The sequence below is a fragment of the Apodemus sylvaticus genome, chromosome 11 (genome assembly GCF_947179515.1).
Source record: "Apodemus sylvaticus chromosome 11, mApoSyl1.1, whole genome shotgun sequence".
NCBI lineage: Eukaryota > Metazoa > Chordata > Mammalia > Rodentia > Muridae > Apodemus > Apodemus sylvaticus.
In genome coordinates, this window is record NC_067482.1 from 76,203,969 (window position 1) to 76,225,246 (window position 21,278).

General features: G+C 41.1%; 1 protein-coding gene across 2 annotated transcripts in view; it reads right to left on the bottom strand.

Annotated features, from left to right (window-relative positions):
• The window catches only part of Htt (huntingtin), a 144,407-nt gene that overhangs the window by 53,392 nt on the left and 69,737 nt on the right, over positions 1–21,278 (bottom strand). For both annotated transcript variants that reach the window (XM_052199621.1, XM_052199620.1), the window contains 7 exons: positions 20,093–20,219; positions 18,446–18,573; positions 9,676–9,786; positions 6,499–6,576; positions 5,071–5,294; positions 4,311–4,389; positions 4,020–4,181 (listed from right to left, as the gene is read on the bottom strand). In XM_052199621.1, coding sequence (XP_052055581.1) covers positions 4,020–4,181; positions 4,311–4,389; positions 5,071–5,294; positions 6,499–6,576; positions 9,676–9,786; positions 18,446–18,573; positions 20,093–20,219 — 909 coding nt within the window. The remainder of the gene's footprint in view (positions 1–4,019; positions 4,182–4,310; positions 4,390–5,070; positions 5,295–6,498; positions 6,577–9,675; positions 9,787–18,445; positions 18,574–20,092; positions 20,220–21,278) is intronic.

The following is a 21,278-nucleotide window of genomic DNA, read 5'->3' on the forward strand; positions in this document are numbered from 1 at the left end:
AGGCCAGCTCTAGGAACAAGGACAGTACCTGGAGTGATAAGCACGGCTACTTCATTCCCACTTGCTGTGAATTTCATCACCCTGACAGAAACTCCCACACAGGAACTACAGAGTTTATGCTGCTTTGGGGATCTGGAGCATGCAATCACTTAGCAGGTAGTAAGTAAAATAGTATCTAAACGGAGTTAATACCCATTTTCTGCATTTATACCTCTAAGGCATCACTAATGAAAGTCACTGAATTAAGCAGAAGGTTAGAGTGCTCATAGTAAGAAAAACAGACTATCCACCAGTGGTTGGGTCAGAAAGCTTGGCTGGTATGAGGTTCAGAGGTACATGTAGTCATGGGCTCAGCACACAAGAAAATGGAAGTTGTGAGTCTTTTCTATGTTAAGTAACAGGTAAAATATCTTATGACGAACAAAAAGATTAGCTTTCTGTTTTAAAGGAAACACTGGATAGAATAGAATGACTAGAGAAGCTATCTGGTAAGACAGCCAAGTCAAGTTTACCTAACATATGTACTGTCAAGTTTTTTGTTTGCTTTGTTTTTTTTATGTCTATGACAGATAGCCTAAATAGAAACTATAATTTCTGTGTTGGAGAGTAGGAAGTAGGAAACTAAGTAGAGAGGTAGGTCTTATAGGTGTCCTAAGATGCATCCATCAGTGTTCTGGCGGCCTTAATCCTACCCTCTTGGTATAGCCCCAGCCCTGCTTCCTCTACAGTCCACAACTGGATCAGGGTATGGAAATGAAGGAAGCACACTGTGGTGGTTTGAATAAGAAATCTCCTTCCTATGCTCTCGTCCTTAAATACATGGCCGCCAGCTGACAATGCTGTTTGGAAGGCTGTGGAACTTCAGGAGGTAAAGGCTGGCTTGAGGACTGTGTGTCCTGGGAACAGGGCGGGAATCCTGTATAGCCTCGCCCTCCTTCCAGCTCGCTCTCTTTGCTTCCTGTCTGTGGATGGGGAGCTTTCCACTTCCTGCTCCGGCTCTGCAGCTATGCCTCCCTGCCACAGTGGACTTTTTATTTTAAATTTTATATGTTAATGTCTTGCCTGCATGTATGCCCAAGTGATACATGCCTGTGGTGCCTGCAGAAGCCATAAGGTGCCAGGTTCCCCAGAAATCAAATTTGGGTTGAGAAAAGCAGCAAGTGCTCTTAGCTGCTGAATCATGTCTCTGGTCCCCATGAAGAACTAATTTCTCTAGAACCATAAGGCAAAATGAGTTTTCTTCCATATGTTTCTTTTGTATCTTATATCAAGGCAATAAAAAGTAATTCACAACTTGCTACAAGGACTGAGGTGTTGTAAAGAACCTTACTATATTGTTTTATTGGAGGAAAGTGAGAAACTTTGGAACTTTTTATAAAAGTTTTATATGCTTTAAGCAGCAGTTGAGGTAGAAGCCTAGGAGACGGTGCTGAGAATGCCTGGCTCCTGAGGCTTCAGAAAGAAACAAGATCTCTATTACCAAACAGGCTAGAGACCATTCCTGTGATATTTTAGCAAAGAATCTGGTTCCTTTTGACGAAGTCCTGAAAACTTGCCTGAGGCTATAAGTAAAAAATAGTAGCCGAATTTCTTTGGTGAAGGAAATTTCAGACAGCATAACACTGAGTCTGTAGATTGGTTATTACTAATAACTTAAACAGGTCTACAGTGAAAAAGAACAATTAGGGAAGAAAGAGATAAAAAAAATGTAGAGTTTCGAGAGAAAAGGAGCACTAGAAGTTTAATGGTCGGGCATGAGCTAAGAGAGAAGGGTAGTTGGCAGAGACAAGTGCTGTTAACCAGAGGCTTCCAGATCTGCACTGTAATGACAGGAAAGGTACCCTGAGGGAAACACTCCACCCAGCTAAGTTTCCAATTTGTGAAGCCAAAATGCCTAAGGGGATGCTTGGTCTAAGAAAGCAACTGCTTCAACCCAAGAAGGCTGTCACTAGTGCGGTCAAAGGTCCATACTAAAGCTGTTCGTTGGCCAGCACTTGAGTTTTTCACATAGAACTGGCTTTAGAAGAACAAAAAATGCAATAGTGAGAGCGTCATAGAGTCTTCTGTGGTTTCAGAGAGTTGCCAAGGCCAGGCAACAAGGGGCAGAGGAGTCTTTGCAAGAATGCCCCCAGGGGCCATAGCAGAAAGCTAAAGCCTGGGGTTGTGATGGAGACACCAAGTGCTGCAGATGTCAGAGCCAAGCTATCTGATAAGAGCTACATATAGGGAGTGAAAGCAGCCTCAGACGAAGAACGCTGTAGCAGCAAAGCTCAAGGGGCTGGGCCATCTGAGTGCTTAAAAACTAATGGAGGATGTGGGACTTCAGCTTGTGATCTTTGTGCTAATTCTGAGATTTGCCAGTGAAAAAGCAGTTCCAAAAATTTGAGCCAAATTTGAAGCAAGCTTTAAATACTGACCAAAATAGATTTTGGTCAGGGATTCCCAGCTGAGTGGTGATGAGACATGAGACACGTTTTGTAGGGGCTATTTAAGGGCAAACACAAAGGCCATCCATTCCCCATGACCCCCAATGTGGCTTTGTTATTTGTAATACTACAACTTCCAGTATTCCAGGAAGCTACCTAGTCCTTGGGTAGGTGGGGCTTACAGGTTAACTTCCGGTCTTACAGTTTACCCTGCTAGGTTTCAATCTTACTTAGATCCAGTATTTCCTCACTATAACCCATTCTTCCCTTTTGGAATGGAAATGTATATTCTATATCATAGCATATTAGAAGCATGCAATTTGCTTTTTGATTTTACAAATCCAAAGGCATTACAACTGAGAAATCTCAAATGGACTTTGTGCTTTCAGACTGTAAGACTAGGTATGCTTTTGAAGTTGAACTACATTTTGCATTATGATATGACCATGAGCCTAAGAGGCCAAGGAGTCTCCCCAACTGGCTGGTCCTTGTAACTCACACAGAAAGAGTAGCCCAGGATCAGAGCACAAAAATGATGGTCAGTTTTAAACAACCTAAAGACAATTTCTTCTGAGAGAAGGCATGGATATAAGATGTCCTCAGGAATAGAATTTGTATTACAAGCATGACTACTGGAATTTTATGACCACAGGAATTGCAAGAGGAAAGCAAGGTGAGTTTGAGGAAAGGGCTTCTGAATCAAGTTACACAGCCCCCAGAATGGTATAAAAGCGATTGGGCCTGCTGATTTCCTCAGTGCTTGAAAGTATAGTCTATGAATGATATCTTGACGTTTTATTGTTATTTTTCTTATAAACCACTGAGTCCAATTAGTGTTGCCTATGTGATACTACTCCCCTGCAAAGAGAAATGACAGCCCCTCCCCAACATCAGCCACAGTGGGATGCTGACTGGTTTGATCTCGTGCAGGTGACCATAACTGTTGTGATTTTGAAACTGTGACAGCTCTGTCATGCCCAGAAGACAGCATTTCTGCACTTCACAGTGCTCCTCCCTACCCTCTAGCTCTCACCTTTTCTGCCCCCTCTTCTGCAGTGCGGGGAGAAGAGGCCTGAAGGCCCATTTAGGGATGCGCACTCAATAACCACTTATTTGATCACTGTTCACTGAGAAAAGAAGCTTCTCTGATCAAAGTGATCACTTTGCTCTTTTTCTCTATTTTATTTATTTATTTTTGGTTTATTGAGACAAGATTTCACTGTGTAGCTCTGGGTATCCTGGAATTCATTCTGTAGACCAGGCTAGACTTGAACTCCAAGATCTGCCTGCCTCTGCCTCCAGAGTGCTGGGAATAAAGGTGTGCACTACCACTGCTTGGCTGATGATCACCTGTTTTGAAGATGTCTGAATTTTGCATAATGACCTGGCCCACCGGAATAAATCTTAAATTATATCCTACAAGTTAAAAACATTATTTTAAAGTTATGAGTAGGTATACAGATGTAGAAAATTTGTGGAAATTTCTGAAGCCTAACCCCACTGGAGCATGGTATAGTCTTGGGCACTGTCTTTTCAGGGTAATTTGTATTCAGTTAGGAACAGGTATAGTGACTACAAGGACAAGAGACAAACCTGATCTGAATCCAGTAGACAGTAATTGACCCGTAGCTGAACCAGCTGTGCCAGCAAATCCAAAACCTGCTTCTGCAATTGTACAGATGTTGTCGTGGTATACTGCTTCAATGCTTTTATAACAAGAGGCTCAAAGAGCCTAATGTGATTATGAATAGCATTCTATAGGAAAAAGTGAAAGAAATCACAGTTGCAATTAGAAGCTTCTGGCAACTACTCTAGAAAGCCTGAGCTCCATTTTCACCCTTGTGACATTATCCACATGTCATCTCTCACTGAGGTGCCATTCACCTTATCTGCTCGGTTCTTTGTGACGCTTGTAAGGTTCGTCTTCAGTTGGGCAGACACTTTCTGGAGTACATCAAACCACCTGCCAAGTGGCCCAAAGCAGAAACAACAACATTTTTGAAAAGACAGCAAAGCAGGTTCTATGACACACACATAAGAGCACACTACCGAGATAAATCCAAGAAAAGGAGTATTTTCTGTGATTCCAACACTGTCTGATCATCTAGAAAAGAAAAGTAAGAATGCTGCCAACATTACTACACTGAGTAGTATCCCAAATAGTTGATAATTATGGTAAAGTACATGCCTACCATATAAAGCCCTGAAAGGAAGGAGAAAGGGAGGGAGGGGCTTCCATATTCCAGGTATCAGAAAGATTAACATAAATTCATATAGAAATAAAAAATAATACACCCTTCACTATTTTATGCCCTTCAGTACTTCTAAACACTAGCACCACTGTGTGCCATTTTGAAGGTGGTCTCCTGGGTCACAGAACAAAGAAGCACCGCTGACACTATTCGCACTGCCACTCATAAACACTAGCAAGTACCAAATAGTTCCAACAGGTAAGGACACTTTTAAGGTAGGGCAAGACTTGGAACTTAGAACCTATGCTTCACAGGCAGCTTGGGTTCCTCCTCTCTAGCCTGTCACCTCTGGATAGACGACCACACCATAGCTCAGCCAGTGGCTTTCAAGGAAGGGCTACACATAACTCATCTCTGCATCATCAATGACAAATCTGTACCATAAATATTACCCTGAGGCATCATGCTCCTGCTCAGCCTGCACCATGTTCCTCAGGCTAGCATCAGCCAAAGCCTGTGTGAAGTGCGTGTATGGCGCCATGAAGCAGTAGTGATACAAGCCGGGCCTCACACTGGAAGAGCCAAGGCGCTGTGCTCGGCACTGAGACTTGCTGGGGTTGGAAGATAAGCCATCAAACTGTGAGGCTAAGTTTGTTCCAAAGAGAGTCTTCAATAGCTAAAATGAAAGAATCGAAACGTCAAGACTTCACTTAGAATAGATCTAATGTAGATGAGCAGCACAGGCCTTTCTATAACGCCAGCTGGTGGACAGGGGTTAGGATGGACAGGGGTTAGGATGGACAGGATGAAAGTAGGCAATCTGCAAATTCCAGGAGAGCCTGGGCAGCTCAGGTTACCATAGATGATAGAATAATTTATTTAAATTGACAAAATTGAATGGATGAACATTAATATATATCATACCTTATAGTTTATATAACTGTTACAATTATGTTCAATATATATCTGAGAGAAAAGACCTTTTTAATGAACAAAAAGGAGGCAATGTTGTGGGTTTGGTCTAATGCTGCTTGTATTATGCTAATCATGTTCCTCAAAAACCTGTTTGCAGTGTCCCCACGCATAGGATACTGAGAGACCCTGCCCACAGTTGGTTCTAAGGTCCAGGGCAGCAAAGATAGAATATAGATTTTAGTAAGTAATGACTTGGGGATATCAAAGGGTAGATTAGCCACGTGGAGGATAGGAAGTGGTCCAGTCCTTGAGCTGCTTAAAACATAAAAATATAAAGGCTGCATATATGTGAATTTCATCCAGGAACCCAGCACACTGGGCGGGTAGCGAAGAGTACTACCATGGCCACCACGATTGACTGAGTAGCATTAACTGGGAACTGCTACAGAGATCATATTTCAAAATTTAAAAAGACTCAGTGATAGAGTGTTTTCCTGGAATGCATAAGCCAGGTCCAACCCTCAGTACCACTAATGAAAGAAAAAAGGGAAAAAACAAATCAAAAGTAAACATCCTCCGGGACTATCCTTTCCCAGCAGCATACCCAGCAGAACATGTGATAGAAGGCTTTGTTGTGAATCCCTAAGAGTTAGCACCCCAGAAGATCCCACCATGTGGTGTGCCGCTGTGCCCGGGATCCTCTGTGGTTCTAAGTGAAACTAGCCCTTTAGACACAAGCCCCCAGGGATGGGGCAGCAAAGGCAAAGCAGTGAGGACCAGAGCTGCTTTCTGATGCCCTCTGCCCCCTCACAGTCCCAATCACAGAGCAAGCAGGAGTGATAGCTAGGAGCACCGAACTCTTCCTAGCACCACACTACAGCATCAGCTTCTAAAAAGGAACTAGGTTTTGTCACTTGGCCCAGAGGAGTTAACTCAAATCCCAAAAGACAGGAAGTGACACGCACCTGCTGAACACAGACAGTCGCCATCATTGGTTCTCGACTAAAGCAGGATTTCAGGTATCCAAGGACCTCTTCCACACACTGTGAGAGGAAGAGTGCAACATCAGTGACTCACAGGTGACCCACTATTGTCGCCACTCAGAAACAGACAGTGTCCATATAAACTGTATAATGTCAGAGAAATTCAGAGTAATATTTTCAATCAATCATCTTAATAATCACGAGAACGCCTGTATCTACAATTGTGTAAAAACTGCTTTCTGGTACAATTACACAATCAATCTGTCCCCCAATCATTCAGTAAATAATCAAGTATCTATATCTATACCTGTTTTCAGGGCAGGGATTATGGAGTGTGCAAAGGAGTCAAAAGCCTGCATTTGTGGATCCCTAAATGTGATCTGCTGAACAGAATGCTCAAGGCGCTGTGAGAGCCACTGCCCATGTGCCTCACCGCAGTCGGTACAGAATACTGAGTGTGCTGTAGAAATGATACTAGGAGCTGCAAATACAGAGAAAGAATGTAATTCCTGTCCTTCCAGGAACTCCAGGGTTACAGGGAACCAGGTCACTACCACAAGCATCACTACACAATGTAATATTGAGATTTCCATTTCTGTATTGACCCTCTCCTGCCTGAAATAATAAAAAATGTATTTTAAAGATTCCAGCTTTGATATCCTAGTTCTCAGATGCTGAACATCAGGCCACAGATATCAGCGATCCTGAAAAGTGAAATACAAACAAGGTCCCAGGATGGCTCTAGATGAGGACCTTAAGAGCATTCCCAGGCTGTGGCACAAGGGGACAGAAGCCAAGCTGTGCGGGCACCATGAGCCCAAAGATCCCAAGAAAATGAGTCATTCAGAGACCCCTGGAGATTGGAGGAGGGTGTTCCTTTAGTACTTCAAAGATAATTCTAAGGGAGCTAACAAAGTCAAGGCCTGAGAAGTAATCATCAGAAGAACTGAAGGAACAGTGGGCACTCGCACAAAGCTGGACCTGCTGGCTTCCAGAACAGCAGAAAAAATGGGAGTGTCTGATTTAGGGAAAGACTCAGCCTTAAAGAAATAGGTAGAGAGTAATAGAGGAACTAGAATAAAGGTGAAGCGTGATGGAGGGCTCCATTACTCTTCTGGCCTCCATGTGGAAAGGTGCCCATGTCCCAAACACATGCACATGTGCACGCGCGCGCGCACACACACACACACACACACACACACACGTACATGCACACACGAATAAATAATAAACAAATAACTTCTTAAGTTAAATAAATATAGAAGATTTAAAGAGAAATAAATCAAACTTCTAGTGATAAAGACTATAATGTTAATGATAAAAGATGTAACAGATGGGATTTTATAATATAGCACATGTGGGGATAGAAAAGCTTAGAGGACCTAAGGACTGCAACCAAAACTACAAAAGGAAAAGTAGATAGTAATTAAAAACAAACAGACCAAAAGGAGGGGCTGGAAGACAGTGAAACGCAGATGCTGTCGGCTGAGAACTTGAGCTGGGTTCCTAGCACCTACATTAATTGACTCACAACTACCTACAAGAGCTTCAGAAGCTCTGGTGCACCTCTTCTGAATTCTGCCAACACCTGAACTCACATGCACATACATACATACAGACACAGACACACACACACACACTTAAAAATGGTAAAAAAAATTAATCTAGAAAAATCACACCCAAATCCTTAAAAGAGCAACAGTAAAGTAACCAAGTATGGGTTTTAGAGGGTAATTAAGAGATAGGGTGAGGGAACAGGTGGGAAAGATCTAAGGAGACAGCCCCGACGTTTCTAATCTATGGGAAACTATAAAGGCCCAGAACCAAGAAACTCAACAAACCTGAATACAAGAAACACAACTGAAAGGAAAATCACATCAAGCTAAATCATAGTAAAATCACTCAAAATAGTATGAAGTCTTGGGAGAAGTCAGAGAAAAACACAATACAGAACAGTAAGGAGATGTGTAGGAAAATATGTATTATATATAATCTAAGCAAAACTTGCACATAATACATTCAATTATGTATAAAAATTGGTGTGGAATGAGAAGATGTACTGGACAGTGGGAAATGAAGGCATTTTGTCAATGTCACGTGGTGACACAGCCTAATCATACCTGGAGCAAAGCTCTAAGGTCTGTGAGACACTCATCAATTCTCCCCAGTCATCTGGTTTTGATATGGCTGTCTTTTAGCTCCTACCACAGCTTCCCCAGTTTCAGCCTCTGAGGGCCACGTACACTTATACCTAGCTTACCAGGTGTGAACACTATACCCAACTTTCAAACTGATTTTTGAAAAGAACATATGTTTATTGAACAACTGTGCTGAATGTTAATAGTTCAAGCACTGCTGCATGCAATGAAGGGACAAAAATGTAAAATAGTGTGTTGTCTGATACTATCGGTCAAACAAACAGATAAACAAGGAAGAAAAGCAGGATTCAGTCTGTATTGGATTTGTGCAGACTTCTTTCCTTACCATTAGTCCCTAAATAATACAGAATAACAACTACTGGAACTGTAACAAATGCATGATGCTGTAAATCATTTCAAGGTAACTGAGTCTTATAAGTGGATGTGGGTAGGCTTTCAAAATTTGATACCATTTCATACAAGGAACGTCAACATGAATGCATTTTGACATCTGTGGTTGGCAGGTCCTGGGACTGTATGTCACTTAAAGATACAAGTTGAAGATGGCTGTCTCACTCACTGTGGAGTAAACTAGAAACAAGATGTATGGTTGAAGAGTGAGCAAAGTCTTTAGCAATGGCAGCACTAAGTGTGAGCACATGGGCTGGGAGGAAGACTTATTCTACTCAGAACTACAAATATGAATGGGCTTAGATCTGCTTTCTGAGCTATGGAAGGAGCTGGTCAGTCACCCTTGTTAATTTGGTTTTGTCTCTTTCAATTTAATAAACTTGAGGGAGAGACAAAGGATCCTATAAGCACATTTTCAACATGTTCCAGACTGAATAAAAAACTGAGGTAGTAAGACCCGACACACTGGTAACAGACCTAACAGAAGTGCCCTGGCACCCGGCAGTACTAGGACACAAATGGGATGCAGTTTCTCCTGCTTGCAGCATGTGACTAGGAATCATCTGAGGTACTCTGACCCAGGTTCAAGGAAAAGGGAGCACACACAAACCTTTCCAATGTCCTGCAGTGTCGCCAGCTCTAGAATCTGAGAAAGGACGTCCAAGGCAGAGCGCAGGAACCCCCCAAACTTTTCAGTGCTGTTCTGAAGATCTAAGGTAACCTTGGCAAGGTGGAAGGAGAGAGCACACAGTTACTGGCACCACCAAAGTCTGGTTATCTACAACAAAGACACAAATGCCGTCTGCTGCGGGGAAATGCTTAAGCAGTACTGACCTAGACTCTCACCGCCCCAGGGGCATGTGGCCACTTGTCAATTTAAGATGTAGTCAAATTAGTTTTAGGATGATTAAGATTCTGAAAGCCACAGCTTAACTGAAGTCTGTAACAATTCTGCTGTTTCTACAGATTCAGATGAGGGACTAACAGTGCAAAGAACCAGTCCAGAACACATTACAACAGAAGACACTCTGCCCCTGACCTTGAACCTAACCACCCATGACAAAGAGAACACAGGACAAATGCAGGGAAAGGACACTGAACAGAAAACGAGTCTCGATAGTTTACTGATGAACCACTGCACTTTCTAGCTACCCCTGAGGACTATGGAAGTCATGTATGTCCTACTGTGGCAGTATCCCACCTTCTTCTCAAGGCATTTTGGCCATCCCCACGTGTGGGTGACAAAAATGTTCCACTTGCCATGATCACCTAAGGTTAAACCAAGCCTGCCTCCCTCCCTCCCTCCCTCCCTCCCTTCCATATCTCTAGAGTTGCCTTTAACAATCTAACATAGTGCCAATGCAAAATCTGAGCTCTAAATCTTTACTAAAGTATAGACCTTCTTTTATCTTAGGCTTTATAAGAGCACTGTGTAAACTTTTGTATCTCAGGATTTTTAATTTCAATAAGTTTGGCTTTAAAAGGTTGTAAAATTCCAAATAAGAGAAAAGTTAGCTTAAAATTTGTAACAAAAAGGGTTAATAATTAAGTCTATGTACAGATAATCTTAATGTGCTATAGTATACCATGTATGTAATTTGGATTCAACTCTTGCTTAGGGCAAGGCAAAGGGCATGTGCAGAAGGGCTCACCTTACCACTATCTTGGTTGGTGACTTCATCAGGGTGAAAGTATACCATGTGACCTTAGCTAAGATGATTAGTGGTATCCCTCTGCCTCTCACTGTATTCCACTCTTTTGGACTAAGGAGGCAACACCAGGCTTCCAAGATGGTTTGTCTTAAAACTGGGTCATCCAAAAACCTGTGATATTTTATTATCTTTGTTAAGCTTTAGCTATTTGGAGAAACTAAGTAATATAAAAAGCTGATATATTACAAAAGTACACTATAAGAGGCCAGTCTGTGTGGAATGTATTTATGGTTTAAAGTTTACTTGATACTTTAAAAAAAAATTATATATATATTTTTAAGCTTAAACATATCAGGGATAAAATTATAAAACCCTAATCTTATAGAGTTGGCTTATTGTATTGTAGAATTATTGTAGAATTAGCTTAATAGAATTAGATTAATGGTCAGTCATCTTATAAATAATCAAATTACTTAATGTGCCCAGAACTATGATTGTAGTCACATAAGTACAAATTCATTCATTCACAGGGATACAGAGTTGGAGGGAGAAACCAACTTTTGTTTTGTTACACGGACAGGGTTTCTCTATGAAGTCCTAGCTGTTTCGCAACTCACACTATAGACCAGGCTGTATGAACTAAGATCTTCCTATTTCTGCCTCCTAAGTGCTGGGATTAAAGATGTGTGCCATCACCACACAGCTTGAGCTACTTCTATCTCCTATCACGTAAATATTCTGTATATGTTGTCAAGATTAAGCCTGAAAAAAGGTAACTCAAAATAAGCTTAAAGTAAACTTAAAGTGTTTAAATTAATACAGAATAATATTCAAAATCAAGTATCTAAAATTAATAATGAAAACTGAATGCTTAAGTAAAATGGGTTAAATTTACAATGCACTGGCAGGACACACCTAGGTTCAAGAAATTCCTTATTAGTCTCTGTTCACCTGGAGCCAATCCTTCAGTCTCCTATGAAGCACAGCAACACAATATGGCCTGCAGCCTTTCTTGCCCCTATCCATGGCTCCTATGGCTCCTACGGACCATCTTCTCCTGGCTTCCCTCCCTCAATCCATCGCTGAATCCAAGCCCCTAACTTGGGCAACACTCCTGCTCATCTACGTCATGCTTGCCAGAAAGCCAGGCGGGGCGCCCAGACCTCGGTCTCCTCCCGAGCACTGCAACAGACCACCAGCGGCAGCCCTCCTTCCCACTGCCACCATCTCTCATGGGTCCCATGGCCCATTCCCTCCTGGCCTCCTGCTACTCCTCACTGCATCCCAGCCTCCAACAGCATCAGGCATACTCTGGGAACACACCAGCTAAACACGCCAGGGAAACAAGCAAACTGCGGCATTCATATTCTGAAAACCAAGAAAGGAAACAGAAATCAAGGAACAAACCACCCAACCAACAAAGACAAACCCAGAAATCAGCACCTAGACCTATAATCACACCAAGCCCAGACACCTGGATGCCAGTGTTAAAAACACAATCAATAACAGCCAGAACAATAAATCCCTGCTAGAGTTCACCTATCCTACCACCATAGGCCCTGAATATTCCAACACAGCTGAAGCTCAAGAAAGAGACCTTAAAACCAACTATATGATAGAGATCCTTAAAGAGAAAACAAGTCACTTAAAGAAAGCCAGAAAAACACAGAGGGAAAAAAATCCTTTAAAGAAAGCCAAGAAAGTAGAAAACAACAACCATAACAAAACCATTGAAGGAAATGAATAAAATGTTCAGGACCTAAAAATAGAAACAGAAGCGATAAAGAAAACAAAAACTGAGGGAATTCTAGAAATGAAAAATTTAGGAATTCAAACAGGAACTACAGGACAAGCTTCACCAACAGAATATGAGAAACGGAAGAAAGAAGCTCAGACATTGAAGATATGACAGAAGAAATGGATACATCGGTCAAAGAAAATGTTAAATCTAAAAATTTCCTGATGCAAAACATGCAGGAAATCTGGGATGCTATGAAAAGACCAAATCTAAGGATAATAAGAATAGAGAAAGGAGAAGAAACCCAGCTCCAAGGCTCAGAAAATATTTTCAATAAAATCATAGAAGAAAAAAATTCTAACATCAAGAAAGAGATGCCTTTTTTTATGTCTACCATTTTATCTATATAATTTTCCTTGAAATAGTCAATTTTAACATGTTTTTCTATATATTTCTTGAATTTTATCAGAAATATTTCCATGTAAATCTGTAATATTACCAGAAAATGTTTATAATTCCACTTTCAATCAACTTAGGAATACTTTTATGCCTACCATTATTATATCTACATAAAATTTTCTATGATAATCTTCAATTTTAACATGTTTCTCTACATTTTTCTACAATTTTATCAGAAATATTTTCCATGTAAATCTTCAATTCTATTATAAAATGTTTCTACTTCCATTTTCAAATAATTTAGCAATGTTTTTTATGTCTACCACTTTTACTCTCTTAATTTTCCATGAAAAGCGTCAATTCTAACATGTTTTTCTATATATCTCTATTTTATCAGAAATATTTCCATGTAAATCCTCAATTTTATTATAAAACGTTTTTACTTCCTTTTCAATAAAAGAACACACTTAAAAAAAAAAGAAGAAAAGAAAAAAGAAAGAAGCATACTCACTACCAAAAGATTGGCCCAGAAAAGAAAGAAAAGAAAGTCTTCTGGCCACATAAAAATCAAAACACTAGACATACAGAACAAAGAAAATATTAAAAGTTACAAGGGAAAAAGGCCAAGTAATCTACAAAGGCAGACCTATCAGAATTACATGTGACTTCTCGATGAAGACCCTAAAAGCCAGAAAAGCCTGAACAATAGTGTACAGACTAGTATACCCAGCCAAACTTTCAATTACCATAGATGGAGAAGATAAGATGTTCTGTGATAAAACCAAATTTAAGGAGTATGTATCTACAAATCCAGCACTGCAGAAGATGCTAGAAAAAAAACTTCAACATAAGGAGATTAACTACACCCATGAAAACACATGAAATAATCTCACACCAGCAAAAACAGAACAGATGCACACACTACCACCACCACCACCACCACCATGACCACCACCACCACCACCACCATAATAAAAAGAAATAACATGAATCAGTAATCAATGGTTATTGATATCTCTCAATTCCCCAATAATGGAAACAAATTTCCAAACAAATGCACCTATGAAATAATCTTGTGTAGCCATTTTAATATCTAACAAAATAGACTTCAAACCAAACCTAATCAAAAAAAGAGAGGGGAAGGACACTACATACTCATCAAAGAAAAAATTTACCAAGATGACATTTCAGTACTTTTTTTTTAAGAATTAATTATTTTATGTATATGAGTATACTGTCTTCAGACACACCAGAAGAGGGCATCCCATTACAGATGATTGTGAGCCACCATGTGATTGCGTAGAATTGAACTCAGTCAGGAGTCCCACCTATGCCCCAAAGACATGACCACTCAATTTTGTAAAAGAAACATTACTGAAACTTAAATCACACATTGACCCTCACATATTGATAGGGGAAAATTTCAATACCCCACTTTCACAAATGGACAGGACATCCAGACAAAAAGGAAACAGAGAAATGTTGGAGCTAACAGATATATGAAATCAAATGGACCTAACAGATACTTACAGAACATTTCATCCAAACACAAAAGAATGCACCTTCTTCTCAAGCCCTTTCTCTAAATGGACACATACTTGGATGCAAAGCAAGTCTTCCATATAAACAAGAAATAATTGAAATAACTTCTTTTATCCCATCAAAGCAACATGGATTAAAGCTGGATATCAATAACAAACACAACAGAAAGCTTACAAAGTCAAGGAACTAAGCAACAATAAATAATAGCCTGTATTATTAATATTTGCACATTATTCAACATAATTGTATAACATATTCGTCATACTTGGCAGCAATGACCATCACTTAGACACTTTCTGTTCAGATTCAATCCTGGGACGCTGACTCTGACTTCTTTTCCAAAGCTTCTGAGTGCTCAGTCCTCATGCAGGAGTCTGGTATAAGCCACTGGCTAACAAAAGGTACTTCATCCTACTACATAACTCTGGTACATGGTCCAGCCAGTTGTGCAATTGTATTTAACCTCATGTTAAATTTATAATTTAACCTTATATTGTTTCATGTTAGTCTTTATGTAAAAGTTTTCTTCATGTAACTTTAGTCTCTTAATTTCCTCACAAAGTTGTGCAGTTATTATCTCCTGACTTATGTCCTGGACCTTTGCCAACTATTACATTTTATTGTGGCCTCTTGGATGGACCCTCTTCCGAGACACTCTAACTGCTGCCCCTCACAGGTCAGCTTTGAGGTAGTTACAAAGATCTATACCCCTAAGCCCATAAAGGCAGTCTGGGTCACCTCTGAAAGGGAACCAACGAGCATGGGCCATCTACCTTATCTGTCTTCTTGCCACTCTAGACATTTGGTTGGGAAGACCTCAGACCTAAAACAGCTTCTTTGGATCTATTAACCTCTCTGTCTCATCAGCTCTGATGAGCTTAAATATCCTTTAGGACCTGCTTGACTCCGTGACTGCTGCAGAACTTCAAAATTAGAAAAGACTAGATCCAACACTGAAGTGAGACTTGTGTTCTCTTCCATGAACAAGCAGTTTCCAGGCCAATGAATCTTAACTTCTTTGAAAAATCTTCAGCTACAAGCCTATTCCTACGTGTGGGCTTCTGGCTCCCTCCCGCCTTGGCTCCTCCCCGGAATCACTCCATTTCCCTTATTACATTCATGTTTATGTTTTGACCTGACTTTTAAATGTTTGACTCACTGAACTTCACATTACACCTAAACTAAATATTTGAAGTAAGCTTTCTCAAGAGCTCTATCCTACAACAGCCACATCTATGTATGCTCCTGATCGATCTATAAAAAGATCTATTAGATTCTGAGGAAAGCTGGCTTTGTCTCTTTTACCGCATGCCAGGTTTAACTCTTTAGTGAGAGTCCTTTATTTCTTATTCCCTCCTTTGCTATTCTGCTCCCTCTACTTCTGCTAATGGACGCAGTCACCGCCACCCCGAATCAACTCTATCCTCACTGTCTGTCACCAGTCTACTGTGTCTTTTCCACCTCTGCTTCTCCCTACTCTTCAGCATTCCTGGAACTCTTTCAGTTCTACTCTGTAACCATGTCAATTGCTTACAGCCTGCTGAGAATTATTTTCCAAGTCTTTTCACTCAGGAATATAAGACCACAGTGCCTGATCCATCTCAGCTAATCAAGTTAAGACTCTCCCCTCTTCACTGGACCAAAAACTACTGCCTCTAACGAAGACCCTCTTCAGCAGAAAACAGCTGTAACTGCCCTGCTCTGAATTTTTTATATCCTTTTAAGAGTTAAGAATGATGGTTTGCCACTTAAAGACTACACTTCCCAGCTTCCCTTGCAGACTATTTCTGGCCCATAAGGGGCAGCACCCTATCTTCTATACACATTTTAGGCATCCACATGTAGGTGACAAAATACTCCCCTTCCATGAATGAACACGGTTCTGCCTATGGTCAGACAGAGCCTCTATTTCTTTCCATCCTCTGTCTCTCTGCAGCTGCTTTTATATAATCTAAGAGGTCTAAGCCTGGGGTGCCCTGGGATTAACCTCAGTATGTCAGGAACAGGAAGGGACACCAGCAGTGCGACCTGATATCCTAAAGCCCAGAATAATGCACTGATGCTATATGTGGGATCAAAGGTCTAGTGAGGAATGGCTTCACTTCATTCACACTTCTTTCCCCAGTGTGGTGGTTTGAATATGCTTGGCTCAGGGAGTGGCACTATTAGGAGGTGTGGCCTTATTGGAGAAAGTGGATTGTTGGGGGGGGGGGGTGGGGAGTTGAGACCTTGTCCTAGCTGACTGGAAGACAGTTTTCTCCTGTCTGCCTTTGAATGAAGGTGTAGAACTCTCAGCATTTCCAGCCCCACATCTGCCTGGATGCTGTAATGCCTATATGCCTTGATGATATGGACTGAACCTCTGAACCTGTAAGCCAACCCCAATTAAATGTTGTCCTTTATAAGAGTTGCCTTGGTCATGGTGACTGCAGTAAAACCCTAAGACACCCAGACAACAGGGAACAAAAAATAGAAAGGGAAATAGAAGGAAGCAGGAGAGGAGTGAAAGCGGCTCAGAGTTAAGAGTGAAGGAAAGATAAGGTGAAAAGACACAGTAGGGCAGAACAGCTACTCAAAACACACAAACTTAAGAGTTAAAGAAGTAGAACCAGAGAGCAAAGGAGCAGAAATCTGAGATATTGGAGAGGTCAAATTTAAAAGCAAATACTTGAGGTTTCAGAACAAAGAGGGCCAAGAGGGGGACATGTGCTAGAAGCATGGGAAAGCCCCAGGACAGAGGAAGAAAGCACAAACAGGCAGAGCACTGCATGCACCCTTCTCTACATGGGCTGACAGAACACATAAGCAGAAGCTCTCAACTTCATCACTAGCTCTCAGTAAAAGAGCTACACACCTGGGAAACATTAGGCAATGCCAGAGTTATGGGAGTAATCTATTAAGTTCCTTTAAAACTTCTTTTAACTCTCATAGATTTCTGAGGCAAGGAAAGGAGCGTTAACAAACAGAAAGGTCCTGTAATCAAAAAGGCCATCTCAGTCTAACATGCACTTAGATGAGATCTGCCTGTGGATGACACAGTGGATATGATCCTAAAGGGAAATAATCTCCATGGGTTTTAGAATTAGACAGGCAATTCAAATTTTCATATGTAAAAATAGATAATACCCAGAAAGTTCTAAAGAAAAATAGGAAATATATCAGGAAACCACAATAATTTTAAAATGTGCTTCTACAGGGCATGGTGGCTCATGCCTTTAGTCCCAGTGCTTGGAAAGCAGAGGTAGGTGGATCACTGTGAGTTTGAGGCACTGAGGTTTGAGGCCAGTTTTAGTCAAGCTAGGGCTTCGGTCTCAAAAATAATTAATTCATTAGTTAAATAAAAAAAATTAATATGTCTTATTAAATGAGTGAACAGTTTCAAAACTGTAACTGAACATAACAAAATGTAACAAAAACATAAATGAAACTATACAATCATGAGATCTTAACATCTGATAAAGATCTATATATTTGATAATTGATTATTCAAATCAATAAGGGTAAATCTACAAATCATTCTTTAATGCTGGGATAACTATAGGAAAAAATGAATGTAAACCCAGACACCATCACTCAAAGGCCAATACAAAGCTGAATTAAGGCCATCTGGCAAGAGTCCCTACATGGACAGAAAACCCTAGCTGACAAGGGCGCCAAGGTTCTAGGTCTATAGTGAACATCTGCTTTCCCCCTTGAACCTACAAGTTTGGTTTGTGTTAGGCAGTTGTGTAAGGCTGACAGAGGGAGAAGGCACAGGAGACCTGCTTGGCTCGGATGTGTGTCTTCAGGATGTGGCAATGAACCTTACCTATGAACAGAACTATGTACTGAGCCCCAGGAGTCCTTGAGACATGTCTGTCTAAATCCAAGGTATTCTTGGCGAGTCAATAAACAACACCCAGAGATAAATATTTGTAAAGCTATCATAAACCAAGCTAGAAGACAAGTGAGAAGCAAAATTTAAATCCTATGTTACAGGGCTTCTTTCTATGTAAGCATGAACATAGGTACATGGAAATTCATGTTCAGAAATAAGCAGGGAGCAGTACCTTATAGTTGGCGTGAGTGGCTTTCAGGACATCATGCAGTTTGAGGTAGGAAGGGAGATGGTAGAAACTCCCCAGTGAAGATGATTTACTTGCTGTGACAGGTCCTGAGGTGTCTGATTGTCGAGAGGCTTAGAAAAAAACAAGACAAAACAAAACCCCAAAATTAAACTTATAAATCTAAGGAAAAAACTTTCGAAGTTTAACAGCAATTACTACAATGGTGACTTTTCAGAATGGTCTAACAGAAACATTCAAGCCTTCCCCTGACTTTTGAAGGATGTGCTATCGGAGGTAGAAAGGCATTGAGTAAAATCCTAAGAGCCTGAAAGCGAAAGAATGGAAAGAAGTGGCGGGCAGAAGGGCATCAACTGATGGAGTCATCTGTGGTCTCAGACCTCTGCTGACCAAATGTCTGAAGGCAACATCAGGACCCTTTGGTCTAAGTAAGTCTCCTGGGGTACATGGGGCTGACCCTGAGACAAGTTCTGGGCCCTTTCAGGAACACAGGTACATGAAAATTAGTTTACTGTGGATATGTCTTGAAAACTGTAAATGGAGTATACTACACTAAAGTGAGTGCCGAGCAGAGCAGTCTCTGCTCTTCACCCTTATCTAAATTTCTAAGGATTTCTCACTTGGAGGGCTTGGTTTGAGAAGTCATCAGTTACATTTTCAAGACTATAGCTTTTAAACAGACAAACAAACCTTCCTGCACTACTCTAGCCAATCTTTAGAGCGTCTTTTAAGATTTCATAGTTAGTCCAAGAATACAGAACATTCATTCACAGAATACCTTTAAGAGACCTATTGTATATTTCTGCTACAAGGTTAATAACATTCCAAATACATGAAAATCACAAGGGAAGATTTAAAGCTTTCTCACCAAAAAAAAAAAAAAAAATAAAAAAAAAAATAAAAAAATTCAAGTACTAAGCTAAGGCATCCATGTGGCTTACAAACAAGTACTTTACAGCATGTGTCTGCAAAGCCTGCTGTGAGTGAACATGCACAGAAGAAAGGTAGTCACAGGACATGGGGTCACTCTGCCTCCCATCCCAAAGGGCATAGACAGGACTCTGTTACTTTGACTATGACTCCTGACATCTCCCCAAGAACAGAAGCCTCTCCAAACATCTGTGTGATGTTTAGACTCCTGCAAATCAGATGACTATCTCCACTGTGTCTTTTTGTCTCTGTCCTCTTTGTTTTATGTAAGTTCTCACTTCACAAACCAAACTGGCCTCAAACTCTCTATCCACTCACCTCCTGAGTGGTTAAAGATACATCTTCCCTGGCTTCCACTGTGTTGTTACCTCTCCCAAACAGATTCCCCATTTGCCTTATCAGAACTCTTCCCGTACCATCATCGTTTGTTGTGCTTGTTCTTGACTGCCACCACCCACATCTATTCCTAGCCATCTTTGCCTACAGGTTTCTTCCCTGCAAGATGAGGAGAAGGAAGTAAGCACAGAAACGCAGGCTCCTTGCTATAGCTTTACTCTGTAAAGTGATAGTTTATCACAGACACTTATGAAGCACCCAGAGAACTCTTCCCTGGTTGTACTGCAGTGAACCAGCTTGCCTACTTATGGTGTTTACACTTCTGCACCACAGGCAGCTCTCTGCTCTCTAGAGATCGCTTCCTACCTGCACTGGCCTCACCGCCTTTCTTGGGACTCATTGGCGTAGCTGCTTGTTCTGCTGGTTCTTTCTCCTTCCCTTTCCGTCGAATAGGACTTAGAGAAGGGGGGTTTGTCAGAGAAGGCAAAGCTGCCTAAAATAAAAAACAAAAATATAATGGGATAAAACTAATACAGGAACCAAAACCTAAAACTGCTAACATACAGTTCTACTATGTACTGCAAAGTACTAGCCCAGGCAACTCATGGCTTGTGACCTCCTATTACAGAGATAATTCTACTTTCACCCACATAACTGGACGTGGCAGGTATGGCTCTGATCTTCCTCACACCAGCACTGAGAATGGGTTGGAGAAGGTTGGGCCTCCTGGGAGTTAAACAGACCTAAAGCCACTGGCACCCCCACCTATGTCCACTCTAAGAGAAGACAATCGGGACATTTTATGTAAACCATCACATGAGTAAGCACAGTGAAACATGTAAATTTTCATTTTTAAGTAAGGAAGCGGTGTTCTGAATTAAGCCACTTGCTCAATGTCACAGCTAAAACCCAACAAGTCAATATCCCAGATGTGACCCCAAGAATACCTGGGACAATTAGGCTACTACACACAAAGAAGAAGGGTGGCACAGGAGAACAGGTACAACATGGTAAGAGGCAGGCACATTAGGTCTTTGCTGTGCAGATCACTCCCTTCAGCATAATGAGGTCATGGTGACAGGGCCCTCATAAATAGGACCACTGCTCCTATGAAAAGAGCCTCCAGGGTTCCCTTTCCCTATCCTCCGTGAGAAAGAAGGCCAGACATCACCAGGGCTCAAATCTGTCAGTGCCTTCATCTCAGAATTCTCAGCTTTTAGAACTGTGAGAATAAGTAGTCGCCGAGGCTCTGTAATGATGGTAACCCAACCCAGATGGGTCACTTCGCGCCTTAGACCCTCATCTATAAAGATGAGCAGCATATCAGGAGACGGGAAGGCTGCCTGGGGGGGGGGTATACAACAGGGGCATGGAAGGATTTTAGAGTCACAATTACAGGGTTGACTGTAGCCATGTCCACACAACTCTGTGGCATAATTTAAAAAAAAAAAAAAAAAAGAACAACAAAAACCATGTGGTGACTCACACTGTAATCCCAGTATTAGGGAGGCTGAGCTGAGACAATCTCCGTGAGTCAGAGCCAGTCTGGGGT